Genomic DNA, 18,511 nt, shown 5'->3' with positions numbered 1-18,511 from the left:
GTACTGTGTTGATACAAGTTCAACACAAATGCAATAAATGATGTCAAGCAAACCCTGAAAGGGGTATATCTACACAGTAACACTCCAAATAATAAACACAGATCAAAGTGTTCTTTCAAAGGAGCCATATAATACAATCTCTATGAATAATTTCTGAGTAAAATGGATACAAATCTGACTTTTAAAATGATAACTAATTATTTGTAAATGTTCCTTTAGAAGAAAAGTACAGAAGACCTTATTTGAATGCCATTATTAAAGGTGAGTTCCCATTCACCCTCTACTTTGACCATACGGATAGCAGTTTCATACCTGTTCTTCCAGCAACTCCTGCCACAACATGCTGATTTCTTGTAGCCTGTTCCAGCGTTCTTCAGTCCATCGGCACACTGCTGTCCAACGCTCGCCGAGTTTCTAGAAGGGGAAGGAGCCATCCTTGGTCCACAGAGCCTTAAGAGATAGCTATGACCCTTAAAGAAATTCTTGGCACCTACTGTTCTCTATTACAAAGTAGCAACTTATTAAAAAATATATATATATTTGTTTTAAAATAATACAGATGAATCCTATAAATTTATAGATGAGAAGAACTAATTTCTGTAGAATGCAACTAATTACTTAGCTAAAAAGTAGCACAACTAGAAGTCTATCCTGTAATTTTCTACTTCAAATTCCAGCTCTTTCTATTTTATTGTGGTTTTTACTTGAGAATTTAACATTTTCACATACATTGTCAAAATAGATCAAATATCCCCTTTTTGTGCTTCGATTTGTCTCAGGCTATAATTATCTTTAAAACAAAATTCAAAGCATCAATAATTTCTTAACCATCTTTTACATGCCAAGAAAATTTTCATCTGTCATACAAAAATAAAATTTTAACCTTATAAAAACTGTGTTGAATGAGAGAATTCCTGTTAAATATACTTAATTGATTTTTTTTTCTGTTTATATCACATAATCCATAGAAAATACCCCAAAATTTGGCAGTAGAATGTGTACAAGTATTAGCATACTAAATAAATACATTTCACTACTTATTTCAAAAAGTCATTCTTGCCCTGGCCAGTTTGGTTCAGCGGTTAGAGCGTCGGCCTGCGGTCCAGAGAGACCCGGGTTCAGTTCCCGCTGGGGGCACATACCTCGGTTGCAGTTTGTCCCCAGCCCTGGTCGGTTGTGTGGGTGGCGGCCACTCGATGTGTCCCTTTCACATCGATGTTTCTCTCTCTCTCTGTTCCTCTCTCTCCCTCCCACTCTACCTGAACAAAAAATGGAAGAATGTCCTCAGGTGACGACAAAAAAATAAATAAATAAAATAAAAAACAAAAAGTCATTCTTCATGATGGCTTTCCCAACAAATTATTTTGGTACCATTTAATAAATAATGATTAAGAAATGTTCTATTTTATTTCTACATTACTTACATATGAACAAGAATTATTTAATTCACATTATCTTATTTTGATATTTAATACCATAAAAAGCTCTGTTCAGTTCAAAGGGTAGAAAACTTAGAGCCAGAAGATAGGTCTCAGCATGAAAACTCACTGTCTAACTCTCAAAGGCATCGCCTCGTGTCTCTGAATTTCAGTTTCTTCACTGTTGCCCACCTCTCAGACTACTGTGATAACTAAGTACTTCTGCACAAGTCTCTGAACCCCTGGCCAACTTTAAATGATGAAACAAAACAAAAAGGATTTCATATGATGAAAGTATACTCTGAAAGTTTCTGAAAATCATAAACTGGAAACATCACAGAGGATAATCCCAGTGTTATTCAAATGAAATACCAATCATTCTCTTTTTAAAGACTTTCCACTATAACCTTTGCAGAAAAAGAAGCAATTTGTTGGGGTCCCCAAAACTGTTGTTGAAATCACACACTGATTCACCAAAGAAACGGGGATATTAAATCCTATGTGGCTGAAATCCTCAAATTTCAATATGCACGGACATTTTATAAAATTATTTTTATTAATTTGTTTTTGTTACAGATGTTTCTCCTTTTCTTCCCATTGACACCCTCCTCCCCATCACCCCCACCCCCACCCCATCCCCAGCTTTGTTGACCATGTCCATCGGTTATGCATACATGCATATAAGTTCTGTGGTTTATCTCTTCCCCCCCAACACCTCCTCTTCTGAGGTTTGTCAGTCTGTACCCTACCTGTCTCTGGGTCAATTTTGTTCATCAGTTTGTTTACTTCATTATATTCCACAAATAAGTGAGATCATGTGATATTTGTCTTTCTCTGCTTGGCTTGTTTTGCTTAGCATAATACTCTCCAGGTCCCTCCATGTCATCTCAAAGGGTAAGAGATCTTTCTTTCTTATAGCTGCATAGTACTCCACTGTGTATATGTACCACAGCTTTTTTGTCCATTCATCTACTGATGGACACTTGGGCTGTTTTCAGATCTTAGCTATTGTAAATAGTGCTGCTATGAACATAAGGATGCATATATTCTTTCTGATTGGTGTTTCAGGCTGCTAAGGATGTATTCCTAGAAGTGGGATCACTGGCAGTTCAATTTTTAACTTTTGAGGTAACACCATAGTGTTTTCCACATTTTTTTTAAAGTGCAGGTCCACTGAGCCCCACTCCCAAGAGTTCAGGTCTGCATGGAGCCCAGGAATCTACACTGTAACACATTCCTCAAGTGATTCTGAGCAAGAAACCTATGGACCACCTGTGGAGATCAGCTCTGGTGCTTCCCAGCCTTATTACTATTCCTCACAAGGAAGCTGTGACCTCAAGCCGCCCCGCCCACTCATCCCAGGAGCTGATGTCAAGGAATGATCCAAGGTAGTCCTGTAACCATAGGCTGTGGAACCCCAACTGGGAGGTACGACCTAAAGTAGCTTCTTCTGCTCTTCTCCATAAACAGTGTGATAGGACATAAGGAATAAGGGCAGATGTCACTGGGTCTCAGGCCACAGGTGCCTTGGACCCCTCTCGGAGCGCTTACCTGTAACTGACCTTCCAGGACAGCCGTGGCACTCTCTCCACTGTTTTCATCAACCACCACCACCATGTGAGTTAATGAATTCACCTTCACCTGTTCAGCCTCAAGATCATTTTGCAAGCTCTAGAAAGAAAAAAATTCAGATACACCATTATTTCTACTCTTTCACATGTACTTGTTTAAAATCCACTCGGTTGTCAGTAGTAATTGAGGACATTTAATGAGGCACCATGTTTAAATTTCCAACCATTACCCTAAATGTTCTGCTGATGAAACAAGCCTGTTATACATCTTTACATTTCATTATGAACCAAAGCAGTTTCAAAATGCAAGGTCATAACAGGTTGCAAATGGGATGTCATGCCTTTCATTCTGAATTCTGGCAAAAAATAATGTAGCATAAATGAGTTGAATGTCTGTACTAGGAAGTAAGATGAGAATGTAGACCTGGTAAATCAAAAGTAGTCCTGAATTTAACTATCCAAAGACCATTTCTCTAGTGCGGCAAGGCATAAAGTGAGAGATAAGGAGATGCTACCTGTAGCTGGAAGCTATTCCGATGAGCTCTCCAGGAAAGCACTTGAGGACACACAGATGAGCTCACCTCTTCCACAGGAAGAGCAAGGCAGGTGCGGAGACCGTATGTATACAGGTAATTTATTCAAACACTACCAATAGTGTTGTCACATGCCTCTTGAGTTGCATTTAAAGTATCCCCAAAGCTTTATTTATCAGTTATCCAGACATTTCATTGAAAAATCAGATTATCCAAACAACTTGCAGAGAAGCTATTAGCCCTCCCTTTCCTTGACCATGAAAAGTTATCTCCTAAAGGTGTGACCAAATTAAACTGTCCACCAAATTCTGATTCTTCACCTGGTGCCCTACACTTTCCTAGATCAGAGAAGAAGCAATAGCTTTTCTTAAAGGATTGGGTACAGGTAATCTGAGGGTTTGCTTATTTACCTGCACACAGCATGGATGCCCACGCACTAGGGTTCTTAACCACTTATAGACCCAAACAACCCTTGAAAATCGTATGAAAGCTATGTGTGTCCCTAAGAGAATTATACGTACCCAAATGAAATGTCCCTGTGCATGCATCCCAGAAAAGCCACATCCCCATGAACCCACCCTCAAGCTGCTGACTAACAGAGGGCACTGAAGAATTGTCCCATCTCTGCACTAACGACAGAAGCCCCTGAGAATGCTAAGTGCTACTGTTTGATGTTTGGAAAGGTAGAAAAGAAATACGAGCCAGATTTACTTTATGATCTTCCAGCAGCTTTTGTAGAGATTGTAAATCATCATCCAGGGGGCAAGTTTCCATCTTCTGAATGCGTTCCTCCGTGAGTGTTAGCCAGGCAGAGAGCTGCTGCAGCTGCCTCTTCTGCAGTTCCATCAGCACGTCATGCAGCCTGCGGGGGGGGCACAGATGACTCCCACCGGCTCTGCCCCTTTGCAAGGGCAGATACACACAGCAGCAAAGAAACGCATTCCCGCCTAACCACTTAAAGTAGCATTTAGCCTTTAAATATAGAAATGAGCAAAAAAACTTTCATGTTCTCCCTACATGGAGTCCATTAAATGCAGTCAGAGAATGCAAACAACAGACCCACCATTGGTCTCTAAATCATTGTTTCTTCCATCAGGAATTCCTGCACATTAAATTGCAATGGGATGTAGTTTGCTCCTTAATACACACAATGCAGGAAATAAAATGAACCACGGGGTGGGGGACTGCTTTAAAAAATGTTACAAAGCCAAATTGTAAATAAATACTACACCATCCTGTCTTCATAAGGAGTTGATGGTTTGCCAATTTTAATACTGCAGATCAATAACTGTCCATAGGACGTGTCTCTTTTCCTTTTCTCTAATTTCGGTACTCCAACTTTTTTTTTTTTTCATGGTACTCCGACTTCTACTGTTTAATTTGGTTAACACATCAAAGGAGAAACAAAGATCATACAAAACTGAAGCAACATCCCACAAAGAGAAGAGTAAAATTTTACAAGGCGGGCTCTGTAATTATCTTGCTCTCACAGACATACAGACTTTTATTTCAGCTAAACTGGGCAATGCACTTTGTGGGGTAAAGTGTTCATTTCTTTGCTGCCACTCACCGGGACTGCCTGTCCATGCTCTCCACCCTCAGTGCCTCCCATCTAGCATTCAACAGGGTCATCTGCTCCTGAATTTCAAACTCCTCCTCATCAGACAGGGTTCCTTGCGTGATCAGCTGGTTTCCTGCCTGCAGGACGCTCCCCACACTGCTCTGGTGTGCAGTCAGCTCCATCATAAAAGCCTAGAAAAGTACAGCATTACGATTTGTGGGCTGCTCATTGCACAAAACTGAAGAAATTGTTAATGCTTTAATATCAAAGCTGCAGGAAAAAGGTAGCCATGTAGAACATACAGGAGACTTTGACTAACTTCGAGTACAGGAAAGAAGCAGCTGTCCTCAGTAAAAAGGGGACTGGATCGAAGAGAACAATATTACAACTGATAATAGCAACTATTTTTAAGTAGATGCTGATTATGATACTGATAGACCATGGACATGGAATTATGAGGAAATAGAATAAATAAAACACCATGCTCACCCAAGAGGAACTGTTTAAAGAATATGACAATTTCTATTATTTTTCAAACCAGAAAAGCAAATAAGACCTGTCAATTAACATACCAGCACCAAAAAACAACAATAAAACTACTTAATCAAAAAGAAATCTTCATATGATCAAATCACTACGGTGCAATATAATATATCCTCAAAATAGTAGGACATTTTCATTGTATAAAATGGTACATGAACGCTAGATATGACATTTGCTTAGTCCTACAATAAATAAAAATAATCACTTTCTGGGAATATTCTTAGTCCAAAGACTTGGTGCACTGATGAGCCATCATGTGCTGTAACTGGAACAATACAGAAACCAGCAGCACCGGGCGGTGCTCTGTGCCCGGGGCTCCACAGAGTACACAAGGGACAACCAAGCTAAAGTCTGAAACCTAATTCCCATGCAGTTAATCACCCACGCCAACTCTATAACAAAGTCCTATTTAAATGCCGCAAGTCCTAAAATGCGCCACGACCTTTCTGTGGAGCAGAATTGGGTAAACATACATATCAGGGCAGAGCCCCTGATAAGGCACAGGCACCACGGTGGCAGACAGATCCTACTCATCGGCTACAGATTATTTACTTCGTGGGTGGCAAACTGCTCTTTGACTTCTTCCACATCATCAGAGATGTCATCCTGCTCCTGGAAAGTGTCCTCGGCAGAAAGCAGCCAAGTCAGCACGTCCTCCAGGGCTGTCTGGTAGCTGTCCAGATCCATGTCGACCTCAGTGACGGTGCTGGGGGTGTCAGCCCGGGGGCTCCGGTGCCCCTCCTCCGGCGCCGAGCTCTAGGGAAACGAAGCCGGGAGAAAACACACATGCGATGTGAAGATGAGGTGTTCAGCAGAGACACACTGTATGGAGAACGCTCGGGTATGAAGAACCCACTGTGTCTTGGGGTTCAGCCAGTTCTCGGGTGCTGGTCGCGCCGTGCCCGGAGCCAGGGGGACAGTGCTCATGAAGGGTGCCGGGGTGGCAGAGGCGGAGAAGCGATGCCCTCCCGATCCTGCGCTCACGGGGATGCTAACCTAGCTGGGAAGAGGCAAACCCACCGGGTCACTTCTGAACAGAACTAAATGGCTATCAGCACAGTTATAAATTCCATGGCTCCAACAAGAGATGCTATTTGAGTTCAGCAAGGGCTAAAATAGGAAAGCTTCTTACAGGATCATGTTGGGCCTTAAAGGACAAATATAAGTTAAAGAAAAGGAAATCAAGATTAGAACTCTGCTTTGACCCTAGTCAAACGGCTTTGACTGAAATGCACTTCAGCATTTTATTTTTGACACACAGAGGCTGCTGATGTATATTTTGGAGGTGGTTGTCCTTTGGTTTACCTGCTGGCTTTTTTTTTTTTTTTAAAAGCCCATGGGACTAAATTTATCTCAAGCAATGGAATATTTTCTTTTCTTTTTTTTTTTTTTTTTTAATCCTCACCCGAGGACATTTTTTGTTCAGATAGAGCGGGAGGGAGAGAGAGGAAGAGAGAGAGAGAGAAACATCGATGTGAGAGACACATCGAGTGGCTGCCACCCGCTCGACCAACCAGGGCCGGGGACAAACTGCAACCGAGGTACGTGCCCTCAGTGGGAACCGAACCCGGGTCTCTCTGGACCACAGGCCGACGCTCCAACCGCTGAGCCAAACCGGCCAGGGCTGGAATATTTTCTATATACTTTAGAACCTTATAACCAAATGAACTGTCTCTTGTTCATTTGTTCCCTTGCAGGGCAGAACTTCTGTACTTAATCACCTCTCATCCACAATCTGTATGGATTTCAAACACACAAAATGTCTAGAGAACACTATAAGAAATGCCCAGGCATTTGACAGCTACAATTCGTAACACGCCCTTTCAGATTCGGTATTGGTCCCCATCACTCAACGGAAAAGACTTTTGCCAATGTCACCAACACCCTTCCCACTGACAAAGCCGCTTTTCTAGCATCACCTTTAGGGTGACCATGTAATTAACCAACAAACGGTGCTGGGAGAACACACATACACCAGAACTGTTCCCAGCGGATCCTGAGAAGGGGTCGCCCCCTTTCTTACGTAAGTTCTCAGCAGTGCTCCGGTGGCTTGAACCCCGCCCTCTACAAGCCCCCTTTCCCTGCTTCAGGGACACCGTATTGGTTTCCTTCTGGTGCCACAGCCAACCTGCACGTAATGAATCTCCTGAAAATGCAGTCCCGGCCCTTTTTCTATTCTGTGTACTTGGTCTGGGAGGTTTCATTCACTGCTATGGAATTTAAAGAACCATCTGCATCCCACAGGCAATGCCTTTATGTTTCTGGTCCCAAACTCCAAACTCCTCTGTCCAACTACCTTAACCTCTTCACTTCAGTGTCTCAAAGGCACATCAACCCGTGCCTGTGTACCTCGTTTCTTCCCCAAGCGTCTTCTTCCTTGGATTTCCCATGTCTGCGAACGGCTCCTTCATGCACTGACCTCCTCCAGCTAAGGACCAGAAGTTTGCTTTCTCTCTTTCTTCCACCTCTCACATTTGATAAGGAAGCCATTCCTACCTTCAAAATGTGTCTCCCAGCCATCCAGTCCTCTCCATCTCCTCCACCACCACCGTCTGTCCTCGGGACAACAGCCTGCTGTCTGCTCACTGGTGTCTTACGTCCCGTCGCCGCCCACTCTCCCACCTCGACAGCCCACTCCTCCCTCAGCCGCCAGACGATCTCTGAAAATGTAGGCGCATCACGAGACTCCCCCACGTAAAATCTCTCTCTGTTTCCCCAGTGCCATAAGACACCATTTAAAATTCTTCACATAGTTGACAAAACCACTGAGACAGCAAGAAACTGAATGAGTGTGAGTGTGTAAGTGTGTGTAGGGTTGGCCTGCAGTGAGTGAATCGGGGACGACGTCTCTGAAAAAGGTCCATTGAAACGGAGGAAAGACTGGACGCTGACCATGAGCACAGTGGGTGGAGGAGCATTTCAGAGAGAGAAAGCCACATGCTCAAGGCTCGTGGGGAAGGAGAGGAGACAGGCCACCGTGACCGCAGGGAGGGGCCTGGGATGAACTGTGGGGGCAGGCTGGGTGTTGTAGCGACAAGAGAAGGTGAGGTCTTCAGTTGGCATGAAGGCTGGAACAGAGAGAAAACACGGACCAGAGACATCTGGAGGGGGAATCAAACAGGCCCAGTAAACTGTACGTAGGGGTTACAAAAACCAGCCAGAGAGCACACTGATGAAACACAGGATAAGTAGGACACAGGATGCCAAAGGCAGAGAAGGGAACATGAGTTCAGTTCTGGGTCTCACGTTCTGAAGCTGTAGAGCCAAAATAACCCCGGAGAACGTTTGGTACCAAGCCCCCAGGCTCTCATGAGACTATCTGAGAATTGGAAACTTAGTGTGTGACCAGCCCAAGGTTGCTGAGATAAACACTGGACCCAGGGAGGTGGGAGATGGATGGAACACATTATCTCAATGCACATGTTCAGAAGGCATTAACTGAAACACAAGAGGAGACTTTCAACCAAGAAGTTAAAGAGAAATGCCAGATCGACTTGGCCGACCACCTCACTTTGGCTCGTTGGTAGAGACGGAGCGAGAGAGCAGGCTGTTAGCATTCACTGCGAAGAACCGAGGGCGAGCTCGGTCAGACAGTCGGTGGTTAAAACTAGACCACATTTTACTTCTTCAACTAGCTTAATTCGGTCTCTAAGGCACAAATGAAAGCATGTAAATAAAGAGGTTAATGTTAATGCACTTGCTTTTTTTTTTTTTTTTTTTGGTACATGCCCCTAGCTGGAACCGAACCCGGGACTCTCTGGTCCGCAGGCTGATGCTCCAACCGCTGAGCCAAACCGGCCAGGGCCAATGCACTTGCTTTTAATCAAAACCGCAAAGGGCTTCTGCAATTCTTATCAGCCACCCTGGGCCCCAAAAGTGATCGCTTTATCCACACAGCATGGAAGGCAAATGAACTCTCCTCCCTTTTTAAGAGAGAATGGGCTTGAGGAGAAGTCAACTACTCCAGCTTTCTAACAAAAGGAGCCCCATTCAATAAACAAATGACTCAAACCAAAAATCGACCTCAGAAGATGATCTGAGCCACTTAAAATGATGCATCATTAGTACAGGATGATAACTACACCAAACAAACGCTTCTCAGCATTTTCAGCCAATTCTAAAAAAAAATCACAGCTTTTCCTCAGCACCATGTGATCTTTAAAACTAACAAAAGGAGCCCCCTAGGTTCACAATCTGGCCCCATCTCTCGCCTCTTCTCCTCAATGAGTTTTTTTCTTCTTCCATAAATCATGCTATTTTTTAAATGAAGTAGTTAAAAGGGTTGTACCTACTACCCCCCAAAATCTGAACTAAGTTCTCTGAACCTTAGAAAAGGAAAGAAAAAAATATGCGATACCAATTCAAGAGCTTTATCACTCTATGAGAATTAATGAATATTTTTTAAAAGGCACCTGTGCAGTGAGAATGAATACTAAAACAAATTAAGAAGGGAAAACTATAATAATGATAGCTGCTGTTTACGGAGTGCTTATTAATATTACTTTAGACACTCTGAGTTCCTTATCTTTATGGAGAGGGTGGTTTCATCCAGATTTTACAGATAAAACTGTGGTTGAGAGGGTAAGTGACCAATCCAAAGCAAGTAGGGACAGGAATAAAATGTAAGCCCGTTTTCCGCTTCTCTGAAACATCATTTCGCATCATTTTGAAATTCATGTGTATCTCTGGGTTGCTGAAATGTTGGACCCAATGACCTTTTAAGGTCTTACCCAGCTGTTAAGATTCTCTCATTTTATGAATTAAGAGGACTGGTTAGACTAAAACAGAATAAGATAAAATATAAATTAATTCAAGGCAGGATAATTCAGGAAGAAAAATTCATGACTTTATTTATGTCTCCTGGAGTACTCATTTTTATCCTAATGAATAAAAAAACATTATAAGCCTTTAAGTAAAAAATCTACCAAGTAACATATTCTCAATTATTCCTCCTAAATAAAAGAGAAAATAAAGCTTGTATTTTGATAGACCTGGTAAAAATATAATGGTTACAATCCTTTTGTTAAGGGCAAAAAGAAAATCAGTACCTAGAACAAAAGTAGGCTGACATGAGAAAAACCATCTTTAGCACAAAATGGCAGTGATGAGAAACGGTGACCAAATGATGGAAAGACATTGGTTCTTAAGCATGTCATACAGTGGCATGATCACAGCCCTGGACCCCCTTGCTGTGAGAAATAGTATATTTTCCTTCCTTTTTTTTTTTTTTCTTTAATTTTTTTTCCTTTATTGATTTTAGAGAGAGAGGAAGGGAAAGGGAGAGAGAGACAGAAACATCGATGAGAGAGAGAAAATAGACTGGCCGCCTCCTGCATGCCCCTCACTGGGGGTTTGGCCCACAACCTGGGCATGTGTCCTGAGCAGGAATCGAACCTGTGACCTCTTGGAGCATGAGTCAATGCTCAACCACTGAGCCACACTGGCCAGACTATTTTCCTTCTTATGAATTCAGCTGACTTACAGTTTTCCATACATGCATGTGACACGGGACAGCATGCTAACTGATGAACTAAACTTCTTATGTAAGCAGACAAGCCAAGATGTTCTCAGTCAAGAAAAAAATCCCCTAAAAGTGTTATTTAGTACCTAAGAGATAACAAATATGGCAAGTCAAACATTTCAATAAAAATGTACCTGTAGCCCTGGCCAGTTTGGCTCAGCGGTTAGACCATCGGCCTGTGGTCAGAGAGACCCAGGTTCGGTTCCCGCTGAGGGCACGTACTTTGGTTGCAGTTTGTCCCCGGCCCTGGTTGGGTTGTGTGGGAGGCAGCCACTCGATGTGTCCCTTTCATGTCGATGTTTCTCTCTCTCTCTCTCTCTTCCTCTCTCTCCTTCCCACTCTATCTAAAAATATATATATATATATGTACCTGTACCTGTATATTCATATCTCCTTCTTCACATTCTTTCTTGTATTTCCTTGGAAGCGTCTCCACTTCTCGGATGTCGTCTATGGTGACTTGCTGAGGTAGCACCTCAAACAAAGATGTTAAATACATAATTATGGATTTCTTGTCAGGAAGCTGGACAGCAACATCTAGAAGGGGAAGAAAAAGACCAGCTTCAGTTAGATGCCCAAAATATGTGAACTGCTCCATAGGAGACATAAAATAACTATTCTTAGTACCCATAAACAATACAATTATATAGTCTTTGCAATACCATAGTTCAGTGAGTTTCTATTTCATATAATAATAGATGAGGTAAAGGCAGAGACACTTTCTTATTTTTGTTCAGAATCCCGTGTCCTAAAATTCTTCCCTAGAAGCTTCTCTCAGATACTCAAAGATAAACTACCATTTTAGATAATGACAGATTTTGTTCACATGATTCAACCCTACAACATTTGTAACTAAAGTTTTCACATCATATCCAAGAATCTTATGTAAAAATGCATTTAAATAAAATAAACCAAATACTGAATTGTTTATCTAGTAATTATATTTTCTTAAAACTTTAAAGCTTATGCTGGTATCAAATAACTTCTCCAATGATGTAATTAAACTTCCTCCTAAGGGATCCTACAAATTGTTAAGTACAAAAGTAAGAATAACTTTGCAATATAATTACTTGCACCAATTTCAAAAGGAAGAACACTACTCAACTCTCATAATTCCCTCTAAACAAATTAAAAAAACAAAAAAACACTGCTCTTCAATATTCAAAATTGTAAAGCAAAATCAAGGTTGAAATTAAATGCTGAACAATACCTTCAGGATCTAACAGCTTTTCAATTCCCAAATACGTCTGAGCCTTGCTAAAGGCATGTTCAAGTCTCTCAATCGGGGACATTTTGACAACTCTGTCCCAGCTGAAGAGATCGGGTCTGAAAACACCATGCAAATAAAATGCAATGAAGACAAAACATGTGGAAACAGTGGTCACTGTTATAATCTAATATATTTCAGTTTTAGACTTTTTGTTTGTGAGTTTAAATTAAAAAGTTTAACTTTATATCCCAATGACTTGTCAAATATATAATATTTTTAAAGTAACTTATAAATATGAAAACAACAGATACAACATTCTAATATTCTTGTTTTTTTAAATACGCCTATTACATTTTCTGGAGTAACCACTAAAAGAGTAGAAATAGTATATAATATTTCCCAAATAGTAAAAGAAAAAAAAGGGGGGGGGGGGATCTATTAATGTAAGACAAGAAAGAAAAAATATAGATACAAAAAAGAGAAATGAAAAGCTCAAAATAATTAGTAAAAAAATGAACCTAACTACATCAATTATTGCAATTAATATAAATGGACTAATTCTCTTATTGAAAGACCAAGACTAGCAGAGTAGAACTTCCAGCTTTAATCTGTTCACAGGATATTCCTAAAACAAAAGCCCTGCGAGAATTTCCCTCCAGTCACCTCCCCCCACCCCCGTCCATATTACTATTGTCTAGTATTTACTTCTATCTAGATTTTCTTATAACCCCACAAATTGGACGTGTTGCTTTAACTGACCCAGAAGTTGATCATTTCTTCGCATTCCATCTGTTTGCATCTTCGACCCACCTACCTTCTGGAATGTGCCTCCCACGCCCACTCCCGTGCCCTCTCTGACTTCACCTCCTTACTCCCCTACTAACACCACTGCGCCCACTGGCCTACCCTCCTGCCTCATACATTTTTCTTCAAGATGCTTCTATTATTTCTTTCTTTTTTTAATTTTTATTTATTGATTTTAGAGTGAGCTGATGGGGTGGGGGGAGAGAGAGAGAGACATCAATTTGTTGTTCCACTTAGTGATGCATTCATTGGTTGCTTCTTGTCCGTGCCCTGACCAGGGATCGAACCAAAACCTTGGCATATCAAGATGATGCTCTAACCAACTGAGCTACTGGGCCAGGGCCAGTTTACCATTTATTTATGCTATGCAATGTACATTTTCTTTTTTTTTTTTATTGTCTACCTCCCTCTATTTGAACATAAACTCTAAGAGGACAGGGATTTTCGCCAGCTTTGTTCTCTGCTAGGCACCCTGTGCTAATACAGAGAAAGTACTACAAACACACTTATTGAATCAATTAATCAATGGAAAAGTTTTGGCTAAAATTCAAGTTTTCTAACTACACTTGTTATCCAACTAAGAACAGAATTTAACCTCTCTAAACTAATAAAAGACTGGGTGTGAGGATTCTTTAACCAGATAAAAAGTACAACAAAAAAGCTACAGCAAATACCATTCTTAATGTAGAACATAAAAACCATTCCCTTCATTTTCAAGAGCAAAATATTTTTTTCACTATCACCAATTCAAATCAACATTGTATTGAAGGGCAAGCACAAATTAAGGGAAAAGAAATGTGTGTGGGGGGATCGAGGGGGGAGGGGAGGGAGGAAGGGAGGGAGAGGAGGGAAGGGCAGGAGAGGAGAGGAGGAACTATTATAATTCATGGACAGTCTGCAAAAAAATGTTTTCTTAAATCTACAGAAACAAATTTAAAATTTGTAAAAATTTAACAAGTTTCTAGATCTAAGACGTAGAAATGTCAATTATATTGTTATATATCAGCCAAGAATATACAGAAAACAAAACTTGAGACCATGAATAATTTAAAATACTAATAAAACATATAACAAATTTTGCCTTTTACATTTAAAGACTTGATACAGCTAAAATTTATTTGTGGATGTGGTGAGGTAAGGTTCTAATTCAATGGTTCACATATGGGTAACCAGTTGTCCCATCCCACCTATTAATCTGCAGTATCAGTTCAGTTGTATATTAGGATGACGCTGTTTCTGAGCCCTTTACTGATAGGCTGAAGAATAGAAACTGCCACTGTTATATGTCAAAAACAGTCAAATACCACCCTGGCCAGTTTGGCTTAGTGGTTGGAGCATCAGCCTATGGTCCGGAGAGACCCGGGTTCGGTTCCCGCTAAGGGCACGTACCTCAGTTGCAATTTGTGCCTGGCCCTGTTTGGGTCATGTGGGTGGCAACCACTTGATGTGTCCTTTTCACGTCGGTGTTTCTCTCTCCCCCTCCCACTCTATCTGAACAAAATATCAAAAAATGTCCTCAGGTGAGGATTAAAAAAAAAAAAAAAGTCAAATACTGGCAATTTCATGTGGTTCAACCTATAATTATATTAGTGTATTTATAGTACCACATAGTCTTAAATAATGTAGCTTCATAAATTGTTTTGGTTTCTCTTTGAGAAGCACTTCAGCCTGGTTCTTCTTCTTCACAATTGCACTGTCTCTTCTTGGGACCTTGTCTTTCACATAATTAGAATCTGTTTACAAGTTTCATGAAAAAAAAAAAATCATTTTCTACATTTAATTGGTATTGCACTGAATTTATAGAACTTTCCCTTTGGTATAAGAATGAATACCAGCTGTATTCATTAGTGGTTAGAGCCGAATGAGTGGGATTGAACTATGTGAATTATTCTACATTTTTTAACTTATAAATATGCAGAAGGAACCATGGCCATGGCACCGTGCTGTTTAAGTCCTACAGAATAAAGACCTGACGGGCCGTTTCCCCATGGTATTTCTTCTTCAAACACTTGGTTAGCATGTGCGCAGAGAGGAGAGTGGCGTTAGGGATGATAGCGCGGGAGGGGAGAGGGACCCACACTTGGAAAGCCCACGTCTAAACACTATGTCTCACTTATGGCGGTGAAGAAGGGCATTGAAGGCGAGTCCATCGGTCCAGCTCGTGGTGAAGTTGAGGACGTTGACCTGGCTGTACGGCCGGGTGGACTGGCGCACCCAGCTCAGCAGGATCTTCTCGCTGTTTGTCTGCTGCAAGTCTGACATGACATCCTTCATGACATCCTTCACCTGCGAAAGAGACACCAGGCCTGCCTATGACTCAGCAGTTGCTGGAACCAAGTCCCTGAATGAGGACGGCTACATCAGTTAACCGTATGAATCAGGTCTTTGGTCTTCAATGCATTTCAATTTTTCCTTTAAACACTAGAAAGATAAGTACCTTTTTAACAGTGATTATTTTTGAGGTACTAGGATCTAGAGGTGATTTTTGCCTCACCATTATATGTTACCGCATTTTCTATATCTTAAGCAACACTTATATTAGGTTTGGTTACAATAAACATTTCATAGTCACTAAAAAAGTAACATTTTAATACTATACATTTACAAAGGTCTTTTAATAGGAAGAAAACTCAGTTTTGATTTTCTACAAAAGATGAGGATGTAAGAGAGAACTTTTGACTGAATTCAAAATCAAAGAATGAAGCACCTTTCCTGATTTTAATCAAGAACTAATCCTTTACATTAGTATTCTAAAGTAATACAGGTGTTTTAAGGACGTACTCAAAGAATGATGTGGACATATCAAAAGGACATAGAGCTGATGTAAGGGGGATCATTCACATGGGCCAAACCTAGGAAAATTTAAGCATCAAAATTAATAACAGCAAAAGATTATAACCTATTAAATATGTAAAAATCCATGAGTGTACACTGAGTGTACAATGAATGAATGAATAAAAAAGCAGATAGATAAAGGCAGACAGATAAATAGGAGACTAGGGAAAGCAATTCCTTGCAAGTAGAAGCCAGTTAATAGAATGCAGAAAGAATGATGACATTAGAAAAATTACTATTTGCCAAGCATCATAATAGTAACTGATCAGCTAAGAATTATGAAGGCTCTTACAACTCACGGACAAAGACTTGATAAGTAGCTGAATATTTACAGTCTCAAAGTATATCTCACAAGACATTTTTAATAACACAGGGCAGTCACGTTAGAGTGGAAACATATGCAAATACCATTTTACCCAAATGATGAAAGTCCTGCCCAAAAAGCCAATGGACAGTATGTGCTTCATGGGGAATGCACTAGGAACAACTCCATGTCACTTTTGTGGCATTCCTGCCCAAAATGAACAACCTGAATCTAATCATGAGAAACTATCAGCCAAACCCACACGAAGGGACATTCTACAAGGTAACTGTTCGGTACTTTTCAAAGATGTGCATATCATAAAACACAAAGAAAGACTCAGAAACTATTTCAGATTAAAGAAGATGAAAGAGACGTGATAAATACATTAGAAACACTAATGTTATAGTACACATTTTATATTATGATAATAGGTTGTAGCTACGTAAGAGAATTCCTCGATTTTAGGAGAACAATTTGTTTTTAGAAAATACACACTGAAGCATTTAGGCAAAGAGAGAAAGAACACAAATAGAGACAACTGTTAACATTTGGGGAATCTGAGTAAAGGTATGTGGGAATTCTCTAAGCTATTTTTGCAACTTTTTGATAAGTGTGAATTCTTTTAAGTCAATTATTTTAAAAAGACACTTTTTTTTTCTGTGCTTTTTTCTGAGCAGCTGCCGGTCTGTTCCATTCCCAGTCGTCAGGAGTTGAACTGTGACCTCCACAAATTTCCTATGTTGAAGTCCTAACCCCTAGTACCTCGTAATGTGACTGTATTTGGAGACAGGGTCTTGAAAGAGGTCATTAAGGTAAACTGAGATCCTATGGGGGACCCGCATCCTACATGACCGGTATCTTGGCACAAGAAGCAAAGCTCGGGACATGGACACACACAGAGGGAAGACCATGGGGGGAGCACAGGGAAAGGGGACCTTCTACAAGCCAAGGAGAGAGGCTTCGGAACAATCAACCCGCTGACACCTGGATCTCAGGTGTGGAGCCTCCAGAACTGTGAAGAAACGATTTCTGTCGTTGAAGCCACCCAGTTTGTGGTCATTTCGACGACAACCCCAAGAAACTAATACACAAATGATACATTTTCGAAGTCTATTGACAAGTGGTTGAAATGTCCTACCTGCCAGTGCAAAATGATGCTCCAAAGCAGCCCCAGAGTCAGCTTGTGGTTCCCGTCTACGATGTCAGTTCCCCCTATGTTCACCAAATCCACCTACAGACACACAATCAGGTTTGAGACCATTTCTCCCCAGAAGCCCAGGGCTTTGTTGGAGCACACCTGGCCAGCAATACACGTGACGGATAAGAGAAATTTCACTTTGGAGAAGCAGGGAAACCTAAATCTCAAAAATGGACTATTTATTTACGAAATCAATAAAGCAAGCAGAAAAAGCACCACCGTTCCTTCACTCATAGAAAAGGTTCAAAACTTCTCATAAGAAAAATGTTGCCAAAAATTAGTCAATGCCCGCGCACAGAGCAGGTGGCTCGTTCCCACAATCAAAAATCCAGATGGCATGAGAACCCCAAAGGTCACAGGGCAAACTTACATTGTTCTGGTGTAGAACCTGCAGCACCCTGTTGACATTATTTAAAGCGTGCACCCGCGTGGAACCACGTTCCTTTGGCTGGAAAACAAGGCACAAGATCAAACGAGACCGTCCCTCCACATCCGGACAAAAGGTGGCACACAGGCGGGCAGAGAGTACACTCAGCATGGAGAGCCCCCTGCACCAGCAGCTCAGGCTACTTTCTGGGTCCGCGTGGGGGCTGCTGCTCACGGAGGGGAAACTCCCCTCCTGCAGCACCTTGAGGTGGTAGTTCCCCAGCTTGTCTGGACACTGACATCTCCCAGGGAGCTTCCAAAAATACCAATGCCTCTGCCTGACCCCACCCCCAAAGACTGCGACTTAGCCAGTCTCCGTGTAGTCTGGGTTTGGAATTTTTAGAATTCCCTGGTGATTCTGATGTGGGAACAAGTTTGGGGTCACCTCCACACTGCACCAGTTGTAGACAGAGCAGGGGGATCCGAGGTGCTATCCCAGGTTCCAGCTGACGTCACAGGGGCCCACTGGGAAGGCAAACATGCCACCCGGGGAAAGGTGATCTAGGTGGCTTCTCTCTGCCTCCCTGGCCAGGAATCTAATCGGAGGGAGGCATCCGCCTCTCCACAGGGCCTACCCACCATCTGGA

At 41.4% G+C, this 18,511-nt stretch overlaps 1 protein-coding gene across 1 annotated transcript in view; it reads right to left on the bottom strand.

Moving 5' to 3' along the window:
- UTRN (utrophin) overlaps nt 1-18,511 on the bottom strand; it is a 466,391-nt gene that overhangs the window by 332,366 nt on the left and 115,514 nt on the right. Inside the window, exons 5-14 of the mRNA XM_036248256.1 lie at nt 17,869-17,946; nt 17,439-17,531; nt 15,275-15,447; nt 12,358-12,473; nt 11,524-11,684; nt 6,179-6,382; nt 5,093-5,274; nt 4,234-4,384; nt 2,970-3,089; nt 313-414 (exon numbers count right to left, since the gene is read on the bottom strand). Of these exons, the coding sequence (XP_036104149.1) occupies nt 313-414; nt 2,970-3,089; nt 4,234-4,384; nt 5,093-5,274; nt 6,179-6,382; nt 11,524-11,684; nt 12,358-12,473; nt 15,275-15,447; nt 17,439-17,531; nt 17,869-17,946 (1,380 nt within the window). The remainder of the gene's footprint in view (nt 1-312; nt 415-2,969; nt 3,090-4,233; nt 4,385-5,092; nt 5,275-6,178; nt 6,383-11,523; nt 11,685-12,357; nt 12,474-15,274; nt 15,448-17,438; nt 17,532-17,868; nt 17,947-18,511) is intronic.

This window comes from Molossus molossus, unplaced genomic scaffold (genome assembly GCF_014108415.1).
Source record: "Molossus molossus isolate mMolMol1 unplaced genomic scaffold, mMolMol1.p scaffold_m16_p_8, whole genome shotgun sequence".
NCBI classification, from domain to species: Eukaryota; Metazoa; Chordata; class Mammalia; order Chiroptera; family Molossidae; genus Molossus; species Molossus molossus.
Note: the sequence above shows the minus strand (reverse complement) of the source record. Positions and strands in the feature narration are given on the sequence as shown.